The 24,819-nt window shown below is 42.2% G+C and overlaps 2 protein-coding genes across 10 annotated transcripts in view; one reads left to right on the top strand and one right to left on the bottom strand.

The window, feature by feature from the left end:
- Positions 1 to 12,123, top strand: part of crlf3 (cytokine receptor-like factor 3) — a 70,918-nt gene extending 58,795 nt beyond the window's left edge. For all 5 annotated transcript variants that reach the window (XM_069929849.1, XM_069929851.1, XM_069929850.1 and 2 more), the window contains 4 exons: positions 837 to 1,059; positions 1,826 to 1,958; positions 6,323 to 6,435; positions 9,039 to 12,123. In XM_069929849.1, coding sequence (XP_069785950.1) covers positions 837 to 1,059; positions 1,826 to 1,958; positions 6,323 to 6,435; positions 9,039 to 9,292 — 723 coding nt within the window. In that variant the 3' untranslated portion in view covers positions 9,293 to 12,123. The remainder of the gene's footprint in view (positions 1 to 836; positions 1,060 to 1,825; positions 1,959 to 6,322; positions 6,436 to 9,038) is intronic.
- A 5,444-nt stretch (positions 12,124 to 17,567) lies between these two features.
- Positions 17,568 to 24,819, bottom strand: part of LOC138759440 (polycomb protein Suz12-like) — a 97,823-nt gene continuing 90,571 nt past the window's right edge. For all 5 annotated transcript variants that reach the window (XM_069929867.1, XM_069929866.1, XM_069929868.1 and 2 more), the window contains 4 exons: positions 24,153 to 24,310; positions 22,554 to 22,752; positions 21,789 to 21,868; positions 17,568 to 19,878 (listed from right to left, as the gene is read on the bottom strand). In XM_069929867.1, coding sequence (XP_069785968.1) covers positions 19,533 to 19,878; positions 21,789 to 21,868; positions 22,554 to 22,752; positions 24,153 to 24,310 — 783 coding nt within the window. In that variant the 3' untranslated portion in view covers positions 17,568 to 19,532. The remainder of the gene's footprint in view (positions 19,879 to 21,788; positions 21,869 to 22,553; positions 22,753 to 24,152; positions 24,311 to 24,819) is intronic.

Raw genomic sequence — 24,819 nt, forward strand, 5'->3', positions numbered from 1 at the left:
GAAGATTGTGCTTTAGATTTCCACTGGAACTGGTGAAACTTTGTGGAGAACTGTGTACTATCACTTAGAATTTTTAAATAAAATGTAATTTTAGCATGGAAGAAGCTGATTCCAGCTTTTTAAACTCGTGCCACCCAATTACATCCAGATGAACCTACAGCTCCATAGATTGGAGGGTGGGAGAAGCTGGATAGCCCAGGGAAAACCCAGGCAGACACGGGGAGAATGTATAAACTCCTTACAGACAGCTCTGTAATTGCATCACGCTAACCCAACACTAGTCTTGTTGCACACAGTTCAGACAAGGGAACTTGAATGGCTGCCTTGAGGCTAATCTTGGGCAGGCCAAAGTGACCTGCTGCCGAGATGAGATTGAAACATAAGGCCACCTCAGAGTAAACAATCTTGACATGGGTGAGTGGTGCAGAATGTTCCTTGTGTTGGGAAATTTGCAATTGTGGGGTGGGGAGTGGGGGGGGGTGATCTGTTACAGTTTGAAAACAGTCATTTACTTAAGTTGGAGATTAAACCGTTTTGCCTCAGGTGAGGGTGGATTTTTGTCCTCATCCTCGTGGTTATGGTTAGCAGAGCCACAAAGATTCTGGCTGTACATGGGGTAAAAGGCTCCAGGAAGTAATCTGGAGTTGAGGCCTCATATTGAATGGTTATTGAGTAGTGGAGTTTAAGGGACTACATGTCCGACTGCTGCTCATTCCAATGTCCATATCAGATTTCCAGATTAATTAGAGTTCATTCCTAAGTCCTGTGCAAATCTACAGGTGAATGGGACTTGGAGTGTATTGCAGCCTGACTGATGTCTTGGTGTTTGTTGACAGGAGGATGATGACTTTGTACCTCAGGAGTATCGGTTACAGTTCTGTAAGAGCAGCAGTGGCCACTTTGAAGATGTCTACCTCGGACCCGACACGGAGTTTGTGGTGCTGCACATTGACCCACACGTTGGTTACATCTTCCGGGTGTGTGCACGGGGAGAGGGGCGCAGGGAGTGGAGCCCCTGGAGCATTCCGCAAACAGCGCACACCACACTGAGCGCCCACGGTCAGTTTGCCTCCTGTAGCTGGGGCAGGGTAGGGTGGTCCATGAACTCCAGCCTCCACAGTGGGCCTGCTCTGGCACCATAAGGGGCTGTAGGCCGGAACACAGAATGTTCCCCCCCCCCCCTTCGCTGGCTGGTGTGACATAGGGTCTCCTCTTTGCCCCTCCTCCCGTGTAACGCAGGGCCCCCCTCTTTGCGGGCTGGTGTGGCATAGGGCCTTCATTGCCTTTCCCATGGGCCAGGGTGATACAGGGTCTCCCTCTCCTCCCCCCTCCCGTGGACTGGGGTGATGCAGCAACACCCCACTGCCCTTCGCTTGGGCTGTTTTGACATGGGCATCCCTCTCCCTCAGACCTGGGTGACATGGGGACACCCCACTCTCCCTCCCGTTGTGTTGGTGTGACACAAGGACTCCTTCCTGTGAGGGTACACCATGCAGCAGGGGACCAGGCTGTTGAAGTAGATCAGTTCTTGGTCCATGCTGGGATCATTGCACCTTTCCCTGGACAACCGCCTCAGAGCTGAGCCCTGTCCCGCTCGCATGGAACCTTCCTGCAGAGGCATTCTGATTTCTCCAGCCTCCCAATGCTGTCCTCCTGGTCCCTTCTGAAGCTGGTCATTGTGTGCAGACAGGGGTCGTGTCTCAGGCCAAGCAGGATGCGCTCATTGGCTGCTCACGAGCCTCTTGGCTCATGGTGGCTGAACCGTTCCCTCCTAACCGTTGTATCTTGGCACGACCCGTTCCTGAATGTTGAACCTTCTCCGCAGAGTGGATCACTGGCTGTGAAGGATTCAGTCTTAGCAGTCGTCGAGACATGGCCCTCAGGAATGACTCTCCTACTTTTGGTGTGTTGTACTCCAAAGAGCCCACCTACACCAGTGGGCAGACCCTAACATTCCGGTAAGCACTTTATTCTCTGGTTTATCATTGTTTGCATGTGTTAAGTTCCCAAAACTGTAACTGATTACTGTCTTGACAAATTTGAGCCTTTGCATTCAGTGACTTGTGTTGAGTTCCTGGTACAGAAGGTAATGGAGTTGGGAGGAGACCATGCAGTCCTTTGAAGAAGGGCTTGGGTCCGAAATGTCAGTAAGATATCTTTGCCTCCTGTGGATGCTGCGAGTTCCTCCAGCCTTTCTGTGCGATTTTACTGCAATTCATTACGATTGTGGCTTACCCTTTATTTCAGTACCACCAACCCACATGATACAAAAATCTTTCTCACCTTGGGATTTCGTTGGTGGCCAAGCCTCCACAATGCTGTGGGCTGATGTATTTCAAAGATCTGTGATACTGAGTGAAGAAATTTTGTTCAATCCCACATACTCCATCCTCTGAGATACTGCCTGAGGTATTAACTCACCAGCCAGAGGAAGCACCCACTCAGAACGTTATCTTTCAGTGGGACCTTTGGGGATAGAAGAACAGAGCAACATGGTTAGCGCAATGCTGTTACAGCGCCAGCCTTTGGAACCAGGGTTCGCACTTGTCTGTAAGGAATTTGTACATCCCCCATGGGTTTTCCACGAGGGCTCCAGTTTCCTCCCACCCTTCAAAACATACCAGGGGTTGCATGTCCGTAATAAGGCGGTACAGGTTCGTAGGCCGGAAGAACCTGTTAACCTGGTGAATATGTGGAAGGGAATTCCACACTCTGAGTGAAGTTGTTTCTCCTCATCTTGGTCCTAAATGGTTCCCCCCTTCTTGTAGTGTGACCCCCTTCCCCTTCCTCCCCTTGTTCTGAGCTTCCCCCAACACCGGGAACAGTCTTTCTGCATCTAACTAGTCCAGAGCTTATCAGAATTTTATGTCTCAGTGAGATTCCTTCTCATTCTTCTAAATTGTAATGAGCCTAACCCTAATCTATCCAGTCTTCCTTTATCACAGTCCTGCCATCCCACTGCACCCCCTCAATGGCAAGGATGTCAAAGCTGAACACAATGCTCAAGTTATGGTCTCTCCAAGGCCCTGTACAACTGCAGTAGGGAAGTCTTGCTTTCAGCGTCAACATTCCATTTGCTTTCTTTGCCTCTGCTATACTCTAAGCACTCTGTGAGCCAGGGAACCCTGGAAATGGAGAAAGAAGGCTGCGTGCCCCTTCCCCTACTCCCTTGTTGACAGGGAGTCAACAATAAAGCCGATAATCGGAGGAGTCACGAGATGGAGTAGTGGCCGGACGGTGAACTCCAGCCCTCTCCAGAAAAGTCGGGAAAAACAAGAGAAAACACAAAGGCACAGAAATAAAAGTTACAGAAAAGTGAGTATAAAGGTGGAAAGAAGATGGCGACAAAAAAAGAAAAGTCGAAAGCAACGGTAAGAAGAGAGGAAGAGAAGACAAAGGAGGAAAAAGGTGAAGGCCTTACCTGTCCGAAGAGGCCCACTGCGGAGAGAGAAACCCGCTCCCTCAGGTCGGTAAATAATGGACTACAAAAATGGCTCGCAGAGCCGAACAAAAGTGCGCAACCGCGCATGCGCGAAGTTTCGCGCATGCGCGATGCGAATGAAAAAAAACACACCGACGGGAGGGGGGACCAGCTGGGGAGTCGATCTCCACAGCCGGCAACGACAGCTGCAGAACACCTGCAGCAAGAAGAGACCACAGAAGACAATAGAAACAAGATAGAAGAGGAGGAAAGGGCAGCAAAGAAACAACAGATGGCCAACCCAGAGGAAGAAGAAGAGGAAGAGTATGGTGAAATAGAAGAAGAAAAGAGAGGCAAGGTAAAGGATATACTTGCTCTTATTAGAGGATACATGGAATCATTTAGAGAATGGCAAACACAGGAATTTAAGGATTTAAGAAAAAGAATAAACAACACAGAAGAGAAAATAAATAAAATGGAGATGACCTTAACAGAAATGGGAAAGAAAATGGACAAGATGGAAGAGCGGGCAGTAGCAGCAGAAATGGAGGTAGAAGACTTAAAAAAGAAATTGGAGGAATCTAATAAAAAAACTAAAGAGACACAAGAACTACTAGCTCAAAAAATAGATACAATGGAAAACCATAACAGAAGAAATAACATAAAGATAGTGGGCCTTAAGGAAGATGAAGAAGGCAAGAATATGAGGGAGTTTATAAAAGAGTGGATCCCTAAGACCCTAGGATGTCCAGAACTACAGCATGAAATGGAAATAGAAAGGGCACATAGAGTATTGGCCTCTAAACCACAACCACAACAAAAACCAAGATCTATTGTAGTAAAATTCCTAAGATATACTACAAGAGAAAAGGTACTGGAGAAGACAATGGAAAAAGTAAGAGAGGGCAACAAACCACTGGAGTATAAAGGGCAAAAAATCTTCATTTATCCAGATATAAGTTTTGAACTCCTAAAGAAGAGAAAAGAGTTCAATACAGCAAAGGCGATTTTATGGAAGAAAGGGTATAAATTTATACTAAAGCATCCAGCGGTATTGAAAATATTTATTCCAGGACAACAAAACAGACTATTCGCGGATCCAGAAGAAGCACGAAAATTTGCAGAACAATTACAAAAATAGACTGAGGGAGGAAGACGGGTAATGAGAGTTAAAATGATCACGACTGATATGTATGTGGGTAAAGACAAAAATAGACTGAGGGATGAAGACGGGTAATGAGAGTAAAAATGATCACGATTGATATGTATGCAGGTAAAGAGGTATAAGAGTGAATAGAGACAATGAGCATACATGAATGTATCTGTACTTAGAGGAAAATATGGATAGTATAGACAAGAATTAATAAGGGAAGGTAATGGAATAGAGAGAATAAGGAGGGAATTAAAAGAGGGACCTTTGTGACATATGAAAAGTGAAATCTTTTCTGGGGGAGGCGGGGTGGGGGGAAATAGCGGTCACTGCAAAATCAGTTGACGCTTGCGAGTGGATTCGCAAATCCAAATGGAGAGGGGAGATGTGGTTGTCCGACAAGGGATAAAGGACAACTCAGGAGGTGAAGGGGAGATTGGGGATAAATAAGATAGAAATAGGAGAATAAGGAAAATGTTAGATGTTGTAGGAATGTTGTCTTATAAAGAGTTGAAAATAAGAAAACAGAAATGGAAAAGGAGGAAAGGTAATGATGGAAAAACGGAAAGAGAAGATAAACAAAATATAAAAGGGCTACGCTGAACTATATGTCTTTAAATATTAATGGAATACATAACCAAATTAAAAGGAAGAAACTACCAAATTTAAATGAATAAATGTATTCCATTAGAAAAAATAACATATTGGTTAAGAAATAACATTGAAATATTCGAACAAGTATAGGAGCCTTACATTAAATACAATAGCAAAAACCTACCGGGGACAAACATTACCTAAGTTGATGGAAGGAGAAGGAAAGAAAAGAATGGACTCAGTAGAATTTCTGGTGTAATTTGGTTGAATGACAACATTGTCTGACTGGCTTAATGCAACCTAGATTGTATACCTAAAATGGATGAGAGGGGGGGGTGGGGGGGTGGTTTGGGAGGAAAGGGGGGGGGGGAGAAAAAGTCACTGTATATGTGTGAAAAGAAATAGTGTATATCATGGCTAATGTGATTTATGGTGTGAAAAATAAAAAAATTTAAAAAAAAAAAAAAAAAAAAAAAAAAAATAAAGCCGATAATCTGATCATTTATCTCTTTTGTTCTGGGAAGCCTCCCACACTGGCTGACAGCATTGTAACATTGGCTGCACCACTGCATTGTGTTGTCTCGAGGTCAGTGATGGTGTGAAAGAACCCTTTACCTGTAATATGCCAGTGTATAGGACGATGCAAGAAACTTTAAAATGTCACCTGAAAATCAGGGTCATCTTGCATGTGGGTCTAAAATCCAAACCCTGACAGCAAAGTCGCCACACCGCAGCCATCTTCCCATTGGCTCCGATGCAATCTTGCACGTGTCCTGTTAATTGTCAACGAAGTCTCAGTGCTCCCCCGTGGGCTCCCTGTACCCAGACTGACCACCTTAAATGGCATATTACAGGAGCCAACAGTTTATTTTTTTTAAAAAAAGCTAATAAAAGTAAAACTTTATAGGTTAATTTGGTATTAAAATATTGTGATTTACTTTTAATAACATACACTCGTCAGCATAAGAGCCAGATTTGGTGGGATACAGACTTATACAAAGGTATCACTCAAAGCCAATATTTTAGGTGGAAATTCCAGGAGTCGTCCTTTATAAAATTTGTCCTATATGCCGGCATATATGGTAATTTATGGTTGATGTTTGTTATTCTGAGCAGTGTCTTCACAAGCTGGCTTTTGGTTTTGTCTTTGTTCCCAGGATGGAGGCAGCGGGTCTGCCTGACAAGCGGGACAGTATTGGAGTATGTGTCAAGCCACAGAACGGCTGTGATTCCTTGCAGAGGGACAAGGCAGTATGCATCAGCTCGAATGGTAATGATACTGCAGTTTGCCCGGGCTAGTGAGAGCGTTTTACAAGTGTCATCCTTCCAAGTCTGTCTGCTGTGTGATCCTTTAGGCAGTTTTGTGACAGAAGACTGCAGAGTTGACCACTAATGTGCCATGTTCCTGAAACTCGGGAACAGTAATAACTAACTGGTTTTGAACTGATACTTTCTATACAAAAAATGTTACAATAAAAGGCAGTGAAACGCAAAGCTTTGGGTGATAGAGGTGTAAATTATCTGTCAAATTAGATGTGTTGGAGCATCCCAATGGTTAGTTGAGTCCTTGCATATCATCCTGACCCATGTGATGTTTTCTAAGGAGAATGTGGGTGTGGCCAGTAAGGCCAAGGCTTGATTTGCACACCCATTGCCCTTGAATCACTGTAGTGCTTGCTAAAAGACTTTGCAGTGTTACTGGGCAGGGAGCTTTACATACCCCAAGTCAGGATTGTGTGTCTCCTCCGCCATCTTGGTCCCAAGGATGTTAGGTGTCCAGTGGGCTGCTTGGATATGGATGGTGTCAAGATCCTTGTGTGTGGGAGTTGTCTAATTTAGATGGCAATAAGCCCTTCCAGCTCACGATCTGTGCCACCCAAATACCCCAATTAACCTACAATCCCTGTTTTTAAGGGTGGGAGGATACAGGAGCATCCGGATAAAACCCATGCAGAAACAGGGAGAACTTGCAGATGGCAGCAGATTTGAACCTGGGTCTCTGCTGCAATTCAAGAGTATTTCAATGCACGCTTTCCTGTGGCTTCTACAAAATAGAGAGCCTTTGGGGAGTAGTTCTTTTCTCTCTTAGAGATGGGCTTTGCCTGGCATGAATGTTAGCTGCCATTGACCAGGGAGAGGCCTAATTGTTCCCCAAGTCTTGTTACAGCAGAAAGGAGCCATCCAGCCCATTGTATCTGTATCATTCAGAAATGCAAGCTAGGTAAGATGGTCCATTTCTCGTCCCTCTCTAATCTTGTCGGTTAAGGCGGATTAAGTGATCATCTGGTAGTATTTTAAATATGATGACGGTTTCTGTGATCTCCACCTTTCACCCTCAGTGAGTTCCCTCCAATCCTGCTTCCAAACAATTGTATTCTATATCTTCTAAAATAGTTTCATTCCAGCCATATCTCCCCTCAGTCTCCTTTGTTTCATAGAAGAAAGTCCCTGCTGGATGTCTCTCTATAATTGGAATCCTCCAATCTCCTTTTATGATTGGCCATAGACTGGTGACAGAACTAAAGACCATGCTCAGCTGTGACCTAACCAGCGTTTTGCAGCATTTCAGCATGTTTGTCGACACTGTACCCGGGCTAGGGGAATGTCCTACTTGGCACATGACTAACGAGCTGCTGCTGGGGTTGTGGGCCCGTGCCCTCTAAGCAGGCTTGTTACACATGGATTCCCATTCCATAATACATTACCTCGCACTCCTTTAGATTCTTTTCCTGCCCTCACTTTCAGTTGTCTACCTACAGCCCAAACCTTCAACCAATTCCATTGCCAAATTTAGTGTTATCTGCAAGCTGCTTAATTATAGCTGACATTTAAGTTTTAATCATTGATAATTAAACAGGCTTTTTTTATTTTGCAGAAATAAAATAACCTTTCAAAATATACCAGGGGTATTCGGGCCACACAGGCTCGTGGGCCAAAAGAGCCTGTTACCGTGATGTATGTCTAAATTTAAAACATTGAGTAACTTCCTAAGGAAGAAGGATGTAGGCCAAATGCAGGCATGTGAGACATCTTGGTCAGCATGGATAAGTTGGGTTGAAGGGCCTGTTCCCCTGCTGTACAACTCCGTATTTCATACATTCTGATAAGATAGCACAAGTCTGTTTGGAAAGGATTATGAAAATCAGAGCTGCAGTGAGTTTGACCAATCTTTGATTTACCTGAGACAGCAAATGAGCACAGATCACCCAACAGTAAGTTGAGGAGCTGTTTAATTAACAAAAGATCCTGAGGTCACTTCACTCCTCCCAAGCAGTGTTCTGAATAATAGGGAGAGAATTTCCCTGGGGAGTGCGGCCAGAGTCAAGGTCAAGGCACCCTGAATTCTTTGATTGTGCTGGAGTGGGGGGGGAGAGACTCAGATGAAGCAAATACATCCAGCTGTGCTCCTCAATCTGTCTCACTGAGAACTCTTCCCTTTCTACCTACTGTTGAAGACGATGCAAACTCCACAAAGCAGCTGCGTTTTCTGGGACTGCTTCATTCACAACCAGGGAATGCTGTAGCGATGCCCACTGTGCTCAGTGATCTTGGGATTAGTGGAGAAAGGCAAGAACTAACTACTAATACTCTCAAAACCATCTAACTCCTTGTCAGTACGAGCTACCAGAGGAAGGGGTAGGAGAGAGGACAATAACAAAAGGACACCTTTGTACATGGATAGGACACGTTTGGAGGGATAAGGAAAATGGGATTAGCCTGATAAGGCATGGAGAAGTTGGACCAAAGTAGATTTTCCATACTGTCGAGCTCCAACTCTTGATAGGGGAATGCCCGAGACCTCCTTTATGTTAATCCCAGTGTGCTGGCCAGAGTTTCACCCAGAGTTAATTTGTTTTATTTTTTTCCTTTCAGGGGCAGTATTTGTGAATGGCAAAGAAATGACCAATCAGCTGCCTTGCGTTTCAACTGGTTCTTCCATAACCTTTGACATGGAAGTAGTTAGCTTTGGTTCCACTTTCAACGACGCTGCTAGCTTCAAGCTACGAGTAATTATAAGCTCAGGGAATCGGGAAGTGGTGTTTGACTGGCTGCTTGATCAGCCCTGTGACGCATTGTACTTTGGATGCTCCTTTGTGTACCCCGGTTGGAAAGTGCTAGTTTTTTAGACTCTGATGAGGACACCACCTCACATTTAATGCATCTGTTAAGACTCCAATCTGGCTATTCAAACTCTTGCAAGTGTTGGAGCTTATCAGTAAAGAATGGTCTTTGTATTCCAGTAATAATGTACTACAGTTGGAAAGGCCTTGACCTATTGAATGTGTTTAGTAATCAACGATTCTCAACCAGTTTTTGGTGATGGCCTCCTAGGACTCTACTCAAAGTTTGTGCCCCCTTCTCTGTGAGGCAGTTCAGTTGGTTCCTTCCATACTTCTCTCCCACAAACAACATAAAAAGTATTTTGTGATTTCAGTCCATGCCCGTCCCCCGTCCCCCCAACTACTCCCCTTTCCCATAAGGCCCTGGTTGAGTTTGTGGGATAGAATAGGGGAAAAAAAGCAAGTTTATAATTTTTTATGCCTTTTTTTTAAAACCTGCATGAAAGTGCTTGAATTTTTCTTGTGAAGAATGCTATTTAAACTAATTCTCCAAATTAATACACAAATCTGAAGAATGACATTTTATTCTGAAGTGTGTTTATTCAGTGAATAGCCAAGATGAATTTTGTAGTTGCTTTGATATGTCGGTCTGTGGATTTTAGACAAGTTTAGCACCTATTTGAGGTGAGAAAGTGACAATTTTCTCATTACCAACCTGCACTGTTTACATGTTTCAATGCAAGATTGGTCTGGGGCTGATTTAAATGAAAGAAATGCCATCTGAATTGTGTAAGACAATGGCTCTCAACCTTTCATTCCACTCACCTACCACCTTCAGTAATCCCTTACAGAGTCATAGGTGGTTAGTAAGGGATTTCTGAAGGTGGTACATGAGTGGGGGAAAAGTTGAGAACCTCTGGTTTAAAGTTAGAGGTGGGTAAATTGTTTCCATTGGGGGGGGAGACTAGAGTTCGAGGACATAACCTCAGGATTTGGGATGGAGATGAGGAGGAACTGCCTTTTCCAGAAGGTGCTGAATCTATGGAATTCACTGCCCATTGAAGCAGTGGAGGTGACCTCAGTAAATATATTAAAGACCAGGTTGGATCAATTTTTACATGGCGGGTAGGTGATCATGAACCAATCATTAGATCAGCCATTGAATGGCAGAGCAGGCTCGATGGACCGGATAACCTGCTCCTATTTCTTATGTTTCCAAAGACCTCTTAGACTGCTAGTGTAACAGATTTTCAGTATTCAACAGAGGTGTGTGAACTTGAATGAGGTTCAGCTGAACTCAAAATTTTTTGAACAAATGTGATGGTTTTTATATAACTTTTATATCTTTCCTTGTATCTTTCCCATTAATGGTTAGTGCAATTGACATTTATTTTATGGACCGTTTGATATCCCATTACATTGATTAGTCAGGAATGTTCCCCAAGCACCGTCAGAGTAGCTAAAGACATTCATTCCCTTCTCTTTACTTGATGGCACATTAAGGGCTGAAGGTTTGGGGAAAATCTGTCTTTATACTGTTAGAACTCTCTAATGGATAAATCTGTATGAGGTGTGCATTTGAATATACAAATTAATATTTTCACACAGCCCATGAACACAAGGGATGCTTGCTGTGTGTGAAGATCACAGATGTTACAGCTTTGTAGATTTTACACTTCCAAGTGTGTGTGGTACTGTTAAATTGTTAAGTTGTATTCTCCATAAAAGATCCTTGAGCACATTCCAGTGAGAAAAGTGCTGCACGACTTTGAGGTAATGTAGCCAGTGCTTGAAAAGAGAATGTTGCTTTGGCCACCAGTGCCCACTAGAAATTCTCTTTTGATCAGTGGATGTTTGAGTGTACTTCACTCAGCAGAAACGAAATGGTCTGCTGCACTTATAAACTGTTGTCCTGTACCTTTACTGTGAAATTGCTTGCACTTTTTTAGTGAAACCTGGTCAATCCTGTTACAAAGGGAGTGAAATGGGGCATCACTGGATCAGTTTACCCATTGTCTCAATCTGCATTATACATGCCTTTGCCCAGAGGCTGTGCCTCTATTATTTGGTCTAAACTCCATATGTCAGCGCAGTACAGTATTGTGCTGCATTGACTTTCACTCCTGAAACTTGTATGAACGTGATATTGCTAAGCATAAATGTATTCTATTTTATGGAATGACTTGATTTGTAAAGAATCCAAAAATAATATTCAGACTTGATGAAAAGTGCCTTTATTAGTTGACGGAAAATCCAGTTGTAGGACAATCATATAATTTATCTTTGGAACTGTATCTTCTTGCAGTTGCTCTGTCTGTGCAGTTTAAAAGTTGAATTGGTGGTTGCAGTTAACTTTTAAGTTGCAATTGAAACTGCCACTTAAATGTTAACCAGGAGTGAGTGAATACACTGCCTGGGATCATGCCCCAGTTTCTAACTACTGTTGTAGTGTACACCAGGCAAATGTATAAACATTTCAATATGCCATTGAAGTTATTGGATGTGCTTTTAGTATTTAAAGATTTTGGACTGCTATAGCTACCTGCCCAGTATAGATTGTTGGCAGTATTATCTTCCACTAGTCCCACTTGTGAGGAACAGCCAGAAAGAGCGAGCAGTAGCCATTACCCTGGGGTACAGTGCTGTAGTGGCTTTGAGTGCTGTCATTTTACACAAAATGAACCAGACTCATTGCAGCATCAACAAGGCATTAATTTGTCACAATGGAGCTTTGATTTATTACAAGGAATCTCAATGCTAGGCTGATTAGGGTCTCACTGTGATGCCCTTTACCTCATTGTATTAAACTCTGCAACTTTACAGCCATACGATTAAAGCTATGCATGAATTGTATATCTCAATGAATATTTTCTAATAAAGTGAAATACAAAAATAAACTTTCGTATTCTGCTTACTGAAACCATTAAAGCTCTGAGGGAATTGATGCGGAGCCCTATTAACAGGTTGAATGTGCTATCCTAGATTCAATGCAAGGGTTGCTAAACAAGTAGAGTCAACCATTGTAAGTTTGGAGGAAATAAAACTTATATTTTCCAGCTGTTCACCAAGTGTGGAGGGAATGTCTTCACATCTGCATACCTGACTTTGCACTGAAAGGTCTTATAAAGGGCTACCTTTTTAAGAATTCAAGTCAGATTGTGGCAATGTTTAGAATATAGCACAGCAAAATAAAACGATTATAGTGGAGCGGTGGACAGTATAGAGGGCCGTCAAAGAATATAACAAGAATCATTTACAGATTGGTGTCAGTCATACAGCAGATAGAGGCCCTTCAGCCTATGCTGTCTAGTTCCCTTTATCCATATTATGGCAGCTCAAGTACTTGTATAGAAGTTCTTGAGTGTATCCACCATCACCTAAGGCAACATCCCAAGTTCCAATCATTCCCTGAACCAATTCTTCCCCACCCAGATACCCACTTAACTTCAACTTTGTACCCAAGCCTTTCCATCATCACATGTAATCTTGTGTGACACCAACTTTGTACCCAAGCCTTTCCATCATCACATGTAATCTTGTGTGACACCAACTTTGGATCCAATTTGCTATGCCTCTAACCATCAGATTAAGTGCCCACTTCAGAGCGGGAGCAGAGAAGTCTGAAAGAACACTGGAATCTGAGGTTTAGTACTTTCACTTGGTGAGAGAAATGGCAGCTGGAATTTAATCAAAGTATGTTGGGTTGCACTTTGGGAGACAAATATTCAGTTGATGGGCAGATGGATGTGGAAAACCAAGTTCACAGCTCAAAAATGCAGCAATGTGAGTAGAATGAAAACAATGCAGGTGGTTGGGGGAGTTTAAAGATGTACAAGGCAAGTTTTCTCTTCACCAGAAACAGTAGTACACATTGAAAACAAGCTGACAGGAGAGGAAGTAGAGGTCAGTAAAGCATTTAAGCTTCTAGCTAAGGGGGTCTCTAAAATGGTCAATAACCCCCAGGGGTCAATTGAACTTTTGAATTAAAAAAAAAACTGGAGAGCCCGAAGTGACTTCGATGCAGATAGCACCCGATTTTGAGAATGGAGTCGCTGAAAATTTGGACCCACCTTTGTTTGGCATCTTCCCAGCCAGAAGGAAAGTTTTTTTTAAACTGTTATTGTAATCACTTGCTTAATTTACAGATTATTACAACACACAAATCACCAAGTAACAAAAGTTTGGGTTGTTGCTGGGAGGCCTGGACACCATGCATATGGTATGCAATTTCCCCTCACTCCTATGGAAACTGCACATCTACTTAATGATTCTCTATTTATGCACATTGGGATCTATGAGAGTATGAGAGATCAAGGATTCCATGAAGGGTTCAATGGTCAAAAAAGTTTGGAGACCCCCCTGCTCTAGGTATACCTGAATATGCAGGGAATGGAGTGCTTTGGATCATGCAAGCAGTGGTGTAAACTTAATTTGGCAAGTTTGGTGCAGTTGTCATGGGCCTGATCCTGGTCTATACTAATCTATATTGTAACAGAACAAAAGATGGATCTGTGGAATGGTAAAACATCCAGAGAAATATTAGCACCACAAAACTACTGAACTGCTCTCAAGAATAGTAATGTCCTCAGGGAAGGTAATCATTCTATTCTGCACAATGACTGCTTTGACCAACAGTTTTGGAAGACTGGGTTTTCACATGGAGAAGGTTGAAGGAGAACTTGATAGCAAGAAAATTTCCCTGTGACAAAGACACGAGGACATACTATGGGTTTAAGACAGTTTTCAAACCTTTTTTCACTCAAATACCACCTTAAGTAATCCCTAGGCCATAGGTACTGTTATTAATAAAAGATTGCTAAAGGTGGGGGGAAAACAGAAAACCGCTGCTCTAGACACAATTGTTACTGAAAAATTGTAATTGCCCTATTTCCTTTGGAGTTATGAAACTGTGCAAGTCAATTAGGTACAATTGTGAAAGTCCGGCACTGAAAACAGCAATTAAGCATACAAGTTTTCTTTATTCAGCCTTGTTCATGCTAGCAGGAGTGAGGGGTACAAAGAGTTCAGTAACTCATTCTCTACACTGATCCCCACTCATCCCATTTTTATACACCTTTAAGCAGGGGTCTGTGTCAGACCCTACAAGTTTCACACAGATGGTGATTCTTATTTTTAGATGATTCATTGTGGCCGCTGCAGACAAGCTGGAAAATAAACATCCTTGGTGTTAGTTACTATCTTACTCTTCTTGGCTTGGCTTCGCGGACGAAGATTTATGGAGGGGTAAATGTCCACATCAGCTGCAGGCTCGTTTGTGGCTGACAAGTCTGATGCGGGACAGGCAGACATGGCTGCAGGGGAAAATTGGTTGTTTGGGGTTGGGTGTTGGGTTTTTCCTCCTTTGTCTGTCGTCAGTGAGGTGGGCTCTGTGGTCTTCTTCAAAGGAGGTTGCTGCCCGCCAAACTGTGAGGCACCAAGATGCACGGTTTGAGGTGATATCAGCCCACTGGCGGTGGTCAATGTGGCAGGCACCAAGAGATTTCTTTAGGCAGTCCTTGTACCTCTTCTTTGGTGACACGATGACCAGTGGAGAGCTTGCCATAGAACACGATCTTGGGGAGGCGATGGTCCTCCATTCTGGAGACGTGACCTACCCAGCGCAGTTGGATCTTCAGCAGCGTGGATTCGATGTTGTCGGCCTCTGCCATCTCGAGTACTTCGATGTTAGGGATGAAGTTGTTCCAATGAATGTTGAGGATGGAGCGGAGACAACACTGGTGGAAGCGTTCTAGGAGCCGTAGGTGATGCCGGTAGAGGACCCATGATTCGGAGCCAAACAGGAGTGTGGGTATGACAACGGCTCTGTATACGCCTATCTTTGTGCTTATCTTACTACAGCAACAGGAAAGGTCATATTAGAAGGCAGTCACTTTGTCATCTATGTAACAAGGCAACTATATTCTCACCCAATTCATTAACCCTTTAAGCATATTTGTTAAACTTACTCTTTCACGATTAAATCATTAGTTTTCAAACTTTCCATTCACATACCACCTTAAATAACCCCTTACTAATCACAGAGCATCTATGGCATAAGGATTACTTAAGGTGGTATGTGAGTGGAAAAGAAAAAGCTTGAAAACCTGAAGGTGAGGAACAAAGTTTACAGGAAACAAAAAAAAATATTCCTCTACTTAGAACAGGTGGCAAACTTCCAGATGTTTGAGCTGCAAGACAGGAAAAAAAATATTACCTACATGCTTTCACATGCACGTAGTGTTGGGAGCTCGGATTGAAGGGCGGCTGGGGCATCGGGAGCTTGGATGGGCAGGGTAGAGTCCCTGGTCACATGTGGCTCCGACCTAATAATTCCTGCCTCAACCTACATATTTCTGTGAACTTAGAGGATAATTGGAATCTAGAATGATCCTACTTCTACCACCTCCAGTAATGCAATCAATCAATATCTAGGCAGCATCTACGCAGCCATGTTACTAGACATGGTAACAAGGATAGAGTTGGTATGGGCAAATGGATATAGGTAAGACAGGCAAGAGTCTGCTTCTGTTTGTACATTTGTGATCCTTAGTATATTTACACATCTATAAAAGAGAAAGCTGGATAGAATATTAGAATATTCAGCAGGTTAAACAGCATCTGTGGAAAGAGAAACAATGTTTTAGGGTCAGGTCCCTTCGGATTTACTCTTTATGCTGACAAGGGTCTCAATTCCATCCACTAAACATTAAGGTGGCTTGACCACATCCTGGAAGTTTTAATAATCTGCTAATCTTTACTCTGACAGAGCTCAGAGCTGCATGTGTACTTAAGCCTACTGTACAAGTATCAGATCCAACTGAGCTTGACAACATGTTTTCCTGTGGGAGTTCATACACATATTTCGATTACAGATGACAAGGATTTTGACAGCATCTTTCCAGTGCTGTGAAGTAGTCCAGTTCTCAGAAGTACGTAGGAGGGCAGGGATCACTGCTGTAGCATGAAATAGATATTGATGTGGAAGTCATCTCTTGCTGTGGAGTAGGAAATTGGGAGGTTAAAAAAGCACTAGTATAATTTGCAATTCAATGCCTTGGATATTGCCCGTTATGAATGGAAAATTCCCACCATAGTAAGTTTCAAAAATTAACCCAAAAACTGAGCTAACAGATTGTGTTTTTTTTTAATTTACTACATATCTAACTTGTTCTTTGGAGCAGGTAATTTAAAACACTTATCATTTCATGACTCCTAGCCATTGGACAAATAGCATTATGATCTCCAATTTACCCAAACTTTAAAGTGACCCATACACACAAGCAGTTTTATTCTATATTATGCCTCTTGCAACATCCCATTTACAATTCAATTTTTCCCAGAGTGTATTGTGAGGTAGTTCAGGCTTTGAAATGTGATAGAAAAGCTGAATTGAGAATAAATCAGCAAAATTTCACACACAAGCCCAAAGATTTTGGATTTGAAAAATACAGCCCTAATTTCTAACAGTTTACCATCATCCCACCTCACACTCCACCACTGATCACCTGTACGTGATGCATGGCCAAACACCAAAATAAACTGTTCCACTTTGTGATTTTAAAGACAAAATTGAAAGTGTTATTTTTAAATACATTATCTTTTTCTTAACCATCAACCAAGTTCAGGAAACTGGAGTTCCCATGAAGTGCATTTATGCCTGCATAAATCGTTTAACTGTCGTCACCCTGTCCTGTTTGATTCCTATTTGAATAGATCAATATTTTTCAAACTGAGCAATTAAAATAGCATTTCACTGCTCAAGTCAAACAAAGCCTGCAGAAAAGCAGTAACTCAGTCCACTGCTAAGCATCTTCGACTTGCCAGTACATGCTGCTCATTGGAAAATACATTTTAGTAAATGACTGCTTTTGCTTACTCCAAGGAATTATTTCAGTTTCATTGCTGAGAAGTCTAGTCAGAAGGAACTCCGTCCGCTCAGGAAGGTCAAAGCCAACACATTTGGTGTACAAAATGTACAGAGGCAAGTTAAAAGTAGGCAGATGTAAAGCAAACCAATTCTCACTGGTTCACCAGTGAGTGGACTGAAAAGGCAGGTGAGTTTAAACTTTCGACAGGTGTTCAAAAAGGATTAAACAAAGAGAAGCACCTGATTGTATCTGGCACACGATCTCAATGGATCTTCCAGTCAGGATTTAACATACTGCCCTTCATCACCCCCCCCCCCCCCCTGTAATTTGTCCTTCTCACTGGGTGTGAAGACCCTGGAATAATTTGCTTTGTGTAACATGAGCAAGTGCACTTTACCTAGTCACTCAGTTCTGTCTCATTCAGGAGTCTAAAATCTCAATTTCTAAATTAATATTTTAATTGACTTGCTTTGCAAGGTTGGCATGATAGGCATTCAGTTTGAAGTAGGAAAATTACTTGCTTTATTTTTAAATAGAAAAAAAAACATTAACATTTCAATGACCAGCTCAGTTACAAAAACTGACAGGAAGGTGCGGGGTTTCTGTTTTTAAAAAAATGAAGTCAGTGTAAAATATCATGAAATCCAAAATTTCCAGCATTCATTCAAAATCTTGGGCTGACAAATTGTGTAGATCACTCCAACGATCTGTGGGAGCTGAGAATCATTTTGCTTAGAAACATTAGCAGCAAGAAAAACACTACAGCACCCCAACCCAAAATACAAAAAAATCTGATTTACATGTGCACAGCATTAGCAGATCAAAACCACAAACGAGAATGCAGAAACTATACAGACACGCAAAAAGGGGCAACTTTTAAAAACAATTCACAGAAATGCATACTGTTCCAGCTGGGATAAAAGGAAAATCAACTCATGGGATATGGTAGAATTCAATATAAACAGCACACCCTTCTCATTTTAAATGTCTTTTTCTAAAAATGAAACAATGTAATCTTTATGGAAGCTTTAAAAGTAAATGTTACTTCCCCAGTGTTTACTGAATTCAAAACTGCATCCTTGTACTGCACCAGTCGAGGGAAATGCTTTCCATTGGAGAAAAACTGTAAACATTAAATATTACTCACATGTTCTATCTGCAGAACTGACTTCTGATATGAAATACTGTGTCAAATACACACCTCCCATTTGTTTTGCTTTAGTGTCCCTGCAATAAATACCTTGTGCGTTGGGAACAGGAAAAGCCCATCTTTACTGCTGAGCCTCGTGCAGTACCACGCCCATCATTACCTATTCCCACTCACCTCCGATGAGGCAGCACCACTGCTCAAATGGCCTTAATCTTCACACGCATTTCTTTACAGTGGATATGAAACCCAGTATAACCAGCACAAAGCATAGGCAAGACGGCAATGGCAACACCACTGCCCAAGTGGCTTCCCATCCTTTCTTTAGTTCGTTGAGAAGTCAACCCCAATGTTACCAGCAAAATAGTGTGACGCACAGCAGGAAGTAAAATGCAGGACACAACAACCAACCCAAGTGATGCGCGAGTGCGTGGTTTTTTTTTAAAAAAAGAACTTAAATAAAGCACATCACTCGTATGCTTTGGCAAGACAGGCTCAAAGCAAAACAAATGCATGAAAATGGATTATTGCAAGAGCAAAGGATACTAAAAAGGTATGTGGGGTAAAGAAAGAGTACAAATTTCATCTTAAAACAGAAGTTATAATGACAAAAGGAGTTCTTCTCGTCCATGGACAGATTAGTACTGCTCCCATGTCACAAGGAAATTAAGATCGAGATATACACAATATTTAAATTGCACTTGTTTTTTTTTAAAAACAGGATTTGTGTTACACCCAGTTTTACACAGCATACTTCATCTAAAGCACATGCTTTTTCAAAGAACGTGAAGTGAAACACAATCCTTTCAGTTTCCTTTATCACAAAAAACACTTCTGAGATAGATTTTAAAACTATACAATGCCATTTTTTAAACTGCCAATATGATGGATGAAATATTTGGTTTTTGTAGCCAAAATAAGATTTTCTAGAAAGAATAATTAGCACAAAAAAACCACCTGTTGCCAGATGAACTGTGCTTGCTTGGTTCACGGTGATGAATGTAATGTCTTTTTTAAATTTGTACTTCTTCAGCTAAATTAAGTACAATTAAATGAACACCAACATTTACAAGAATAAAGTATCTTAATACAACACTGCTATCTTGTTTCACTCTGTTAATGATTAGCCCAGTGTCCATTTGGAGCTTGCCAGCTGCAATGTATACAAACAAATCTTGTTTTGCCCCTTCTCTCCTCAGTGACGATCCACTGTGTCCAGAAAAAGACGTGGACAGGGATTGAGGACATCATGGGGGATGAGTGAGGGAAAAGTTGGGTAAACGGTTTGACTTCAGAGTTTGTGCCTTTTGCTCTGTTTGGTGGCACCCAAGCTGAGAAGGTCAGTGCTTGAAGTTTTGTCTCTCACAGCAGTACCACTGTCCTCACTGTTGGGCTGACTTTCACCTGTGGCATCCGGTCTCAGTTTTGAAGCAGAGTGATCTCGCTGCAGCTTCTGTTGCAGCTCACCAAGCCTGGCCATTACTTTATCTATGGTGTTTAAATTAATCAAGTTGAAGTCATGCATGCTAACCAGATGAAGCAGAAAGTTCCGACAGAGGCTTTTCTCAACTATTCTTGGTCCACAAGTCTCTACGAAGAGCAAGCAGGATTGATGCATCTGATTGTCAGCAATGAACCTGCAGAGGAACAAGAGCCCATTAATATATGCCCGAGAACTGTAGATGCTTCATGCAGTCATATGCAGATGAATCTAAACAATGCAATTTGCCAGTAGGTGGTGTCATCCCGTACAGGATGGACAAACGTAGTTTATGGTGTTTCAACTTTATGAAATGGGAAAAACAGGAAGATGGATTGCTGACTACTGAAGCAGCCCACAAATTGTGACTAGAGACTGGAGTCCGAACCTTGCAGCACAGATGCAGGCCCAGTGACCATGCCAGTCACAAGTCATCTATACTTGTCCTATTCATCCACATCTGGTCCAAAGCTTTCTCTGCCTTGGCAATTAAAATGCTTCAAGTTCTTAAATAGGAGTGTACCTTCCCTCACCACCTCCTCAAAGCAACGCCCTAAATTCCAAACACTTCCTGAAGTCGTTCCCCAAAGATCCTCTCGAAAGCTCATCCTCCAACAGAAAGATTCTCCCCATCACCCCCCTTCTATCCCCTCACAACTCCAAATACCAAGATCAGGTCATCCCTCAGCCTTCTCCACTTCAGAGAAAACAAGTTCTGCATTAACTAAATGCCCCAAGCCAGGCAACATCCTGGTGAATCCCCTCTGCGCCCTTCGCTGCACCATCTTATCCATTCTATGGTGTATTGACCAGAAGTCCACTCAAGACTCCAAGAGTGGCATAACCACATCTTGCAACAGTGTACCTTGATGTTCTTGCTATGCCACAACCAAAGACAAGAATCCCATGTGCCTTTTCACCACTGAAACTTCCACGGATCTATGGACCTAGACCCTTATGGCCTAGTGTTTACATTGTTCATCCTAACCTCATACCAAAATGCTGAATTTCACGTCAGATTTAAAATCCAGCTGCCAGCATTCCAACTAATCAATATTATGACCTAAAGCTACCCTCCTCACTATCTACATTACATGTTTCTGGGATACCTGCAAACTTATACATCACGTCGCCTCTCCCATGGTCACATCCAAATTGTTAAAATAAACATCAAAGGTCCCAACTCTAATCATGGTGGCACACCAGTGGTCAAAGCCTTAGTTAGAAAAGCAACCATCCATCATCAAACACTGCCTCGTTACCTAAAGTAATTTGCTAGCTTGCTTTCAACCTCAGGTTCTCACCCGTTGGATCAGAATAACTGCCCACTTCATAGTTCGTGCAGAGAAATCGAGACTGATACCAGGATCTGGGGTTTCTGACTTTTTTGTGGAGATGATGAGATTAGAGCCATACGTGAAGGTTAAGATATTGGCCCCAAACCACCACCAGAGCAAAGAAAACCCTGGAGCTGACATTTGCCCATCAAATGTTGTCAGCAGGAAAGATTCAGTATTCAGCTCCTGCATGTCACTTAATAGGTTCTTGCTTACACCCATTTTCAAGTTTGTTTTGGTAAAAAAAATGGCATTGAAAGATAAATTCTCAAATGTAATCAGCATTTCTTCCATTTTTATGGGAATTTGGAAAGCAAATGGTCAGTCATTATTTTGAGTAGAGCAGATTGGAACTAGACAGGGTCAATGAAACTATACCTGGAATACTGTGTACAAATCTGGCAAACCATACCTGCAATAGAGAGAGTACAGTTCCAGGGGTGGACTGTGCAATTTCTCCCTATGAACATGGATTTCTGCCAAGCATTCTGATTTCCTTCCACATCCCATAGCAAATTACTCGTGAGATGCAATTGAAACAAGGGGATTTCGTGAGCATGTGGAATATGATACACTGCAGGTGTACAAGGAAATAAGAGGGGACAGGTGGGAGAGGATTTGATGGGCTGAATGGAGTCCTGCATCACCAAGCAATTCCATCTGGCTCAGTGGTTGATGAATATACTAATTATCCCAAATCTGCATTCCATGGTTAAAGAACAAAACTTGCCCATGTTTCATAACGTGCAGGTTCCATAGTTTCATCACTTCCTTTTCTCCTTCGTTAACATCCGTGAACTCATCAATTTGCTATTGAAAAAGAATGGTAAAGGTCAAAATAAACATCGGCACAACGTTGTGGTAAATTTGTTGAGCTTCTGTATGGCTCAAGAGCACTCCTAGAAAATTAGCCCTACTTTAAACCACCACAAAATGTACAATTTTTCTACCAACTTGCCCATCTAAAGATTGTTGCTAAATATTATTACAGCACCATCATTTACAGAAAGGCCACAGATGAGACCACTGCTTTTATCCTCTAACTAGGCTACGGGCTGAACTGATAAACAAAAAATCATGCATTGTGCACGAGGGAGGGGGGGGAACTAGAAGTGATCCAACCTACTGTGCTAAACATTAAGCAGTGGAACCTGGTGCAGTGTGAACAAAGTCCGGATGAGTTTGGACAGCTCTCACACCAGTACACAGCACAACCCTCCCTCCACAAACATTTGGTGAGAGGGGTGTGTGCAAGGAGCATCAGCAACAACATCTGGCTGACACTCCACTCCATTTTGCACTTCATACGACATTAAAATACGAATGATGCAAGCACTCATCAGGTCAGGCAGCACTCGCCACAAAAGAAAAAATAATTCACTTTGCAAGTTGACCTTTGTTCTCTCTCTGTCGATGCTGCCTGACCGGTTGAAGATTTTCAGGATTGCCTCTTTTAACTTCGTTTGCAGCAGAGAAGGATTAGAATTTTACTAACTGTGATAGTTTTCTCCCGCAGCCACTCGGGGTCTTTTTCATCCTCACTATCCACATCCATCTCCTGGGGCCTTAGTGGAAGACAGGTGTCACTGTGGAAGTAGAGGCGATTGTGGCCACTGATGTAGGTCCGCTGCTGCTCCACCTCTCCATCTTCAGACTCCAAGAACTCGGAGAGACTAGGTTTAGTTCGTTTTGGTCTTTAAAGTAAAACATTACAATTAATTCATTTTTTCCTACTGACAGTCCAAATTACACAGAATACATACAGAGCCACCATCTCATTTATCCTGGAACCTTTTGGTCTTCATGACTTTAAGTTGCTCCAAAATGAATTGAAGCCAGAGAGCTTCAGCTTCATCCAAATGTGGAAAGCTCTTTGGGGATGCCAGTAAAATAACATACTGATCACTTTCTCACTTACTCAGTGAGGCGAGGCACGAGAAGCTCTCCCTTCTGGCATAAAAGCAAAAACCCTCAAACTAGGAGATATGATCTCAAAATTCAGGGAAGCTGGTTTAGGATGGAGATCAAAATTCAGGGAAGCCGATTTAGGATGGAGACAGAGTCAGTGTAGCAAATATGCGTAATTCTCTGCCAAGGAAGCAATTGAGGCTGCGTCTTCTAATGTATTTAACAGAGATGGATAGATTTTTTTTTAAAAGAGGAGAATTAATGGTTACAGGCAAGACAGGTCAGTGGAGCCGAGTCCACAGCCAGATCAGCCATGATCTTATTAAATGATGGAGCAGGCATGATGGGCCGAATGGCTGACTCCAGCTCCAACTTGTGTCAAAATATGGGAACAGGAGAGACTATATCATGCAGAGTTTTGCTCTCCTTGTTTAAGGAAGCATACACAACTTGGAGACCATGAAAATTTAAATGGCTTTTTTTAACAAGATTGAGTCATATGAGCCAAATCATCCTCAGAAATGTACAAGATTCTGAGAAAACTTTGCATGGTAGATGGTGAAAGAATATTGGCCCACATAAATGAGTACAAAAGTAGGGTGCATAGTCTCAGGAAAAAAGGATGCCCATTTAAGATTCTGTTTGTACCTTTGGAATTCTCTACCACTGAGAACTCTGATTACACGCAATTCAAAGCAGTGCTAAACACATTTTAGGACTTCTAAAGCAATCAGGATTTCGGGGTTCTGAAAGGAAGTGGAGCCAGGTCCAATCAGATCAGCTGCAACCCAATCCAAATCTCAAGGTCAATTTGGCTTGCTATTTTAACCATTTCAATGCTATGCCCCATTTTCTTTCTCCTCCAACAGGAATATAATCAAGATCAAATCTGATAGTAAAATATTTGGCTTTCCCCACAGTTGTCATCAGAGTGTTGAGACCACTTCCAATCCATTTGTTTCAGTCAAAAGACATACAATTGAATGTATTTTTTAAAAATGTATTGTTCAGTCCAAATAGGCCTTTTTGTTTAAAAAAAAAGCCATTCTCCAGACTCCATGATATACAGCCAAATTAACTACATACAAAACTTGAACATAGCAAACATGAAGCTCGTGAAATTCAAACCAACTACTACAACTTAAAAGGAACGATCCAAACTGCAGAAGTGCCAGTACATCTTCACCTGCAAACCAAGATGTGGGTCACTGGTGTCCTTTTGACAGGTCCATTGCGGCTGAAGGCAAAGCCAGGCTGGGAATGAATATCCTGAGGATTCCCTGCATAAGAGCCGTCATAACACTCATTGATGGATACATCTATCCTAGCACCTTTAGGGTGAGGCTGTAAGAAAATACATAGAACTTCCATAAGTTACTGTCACAGACGTTTCAGCAGAACAGCTGAATCATCTTCCAGCATGATGCTGCTGGTAAATTTCTGAAGTAATAAATGACAGAATTAGCTCTCTATACACAGTGCAACCTATATTGAAAGCCACATTGTGCTTATAAACTGATGATTAATTTGGGTCAAAGCAAGTTTTATTAGACTTTGGTCGGCTGAAAGCAGCTGTTTGAAGGTACAATGCCACCACTGTGGCATAGCTGCTCGTGCTGTTGCCCCTCAGCACTAGGGAATGAATGCTAAGTGCCCAATGGCATGAGGTCAGTGGAAACCAATGGGCTGAAGAGCTCAGTTCCATGCCAAACTGCTCTTAAGCAGTGGGAAATATTTAATCCAAAAATGAATAGGGGCATCAAAAGCAGAGCATTTGTGAGAAGGGAGGTTTAAAGGGGATCTGAGGGGCAGTTCTTTTTAAATATACAAATGACTGATGTCTGAAACTTGCT

This window comes from Narcine bancroftii, chromosome 3 (genome assembly GCF_036971445.1).
Source record: "Narcine bancroftii isolate sNarBan1 chromosome 3, sNarBan1.hap1, whole genome shotgun sequence".
Classification (NCBI taxonomy): Eukaryota; Metazoa; Chordata; class Chondrichthyes; order Torpediniformes; family Narcinidae; genus Narcine; species Narcine bancroftii.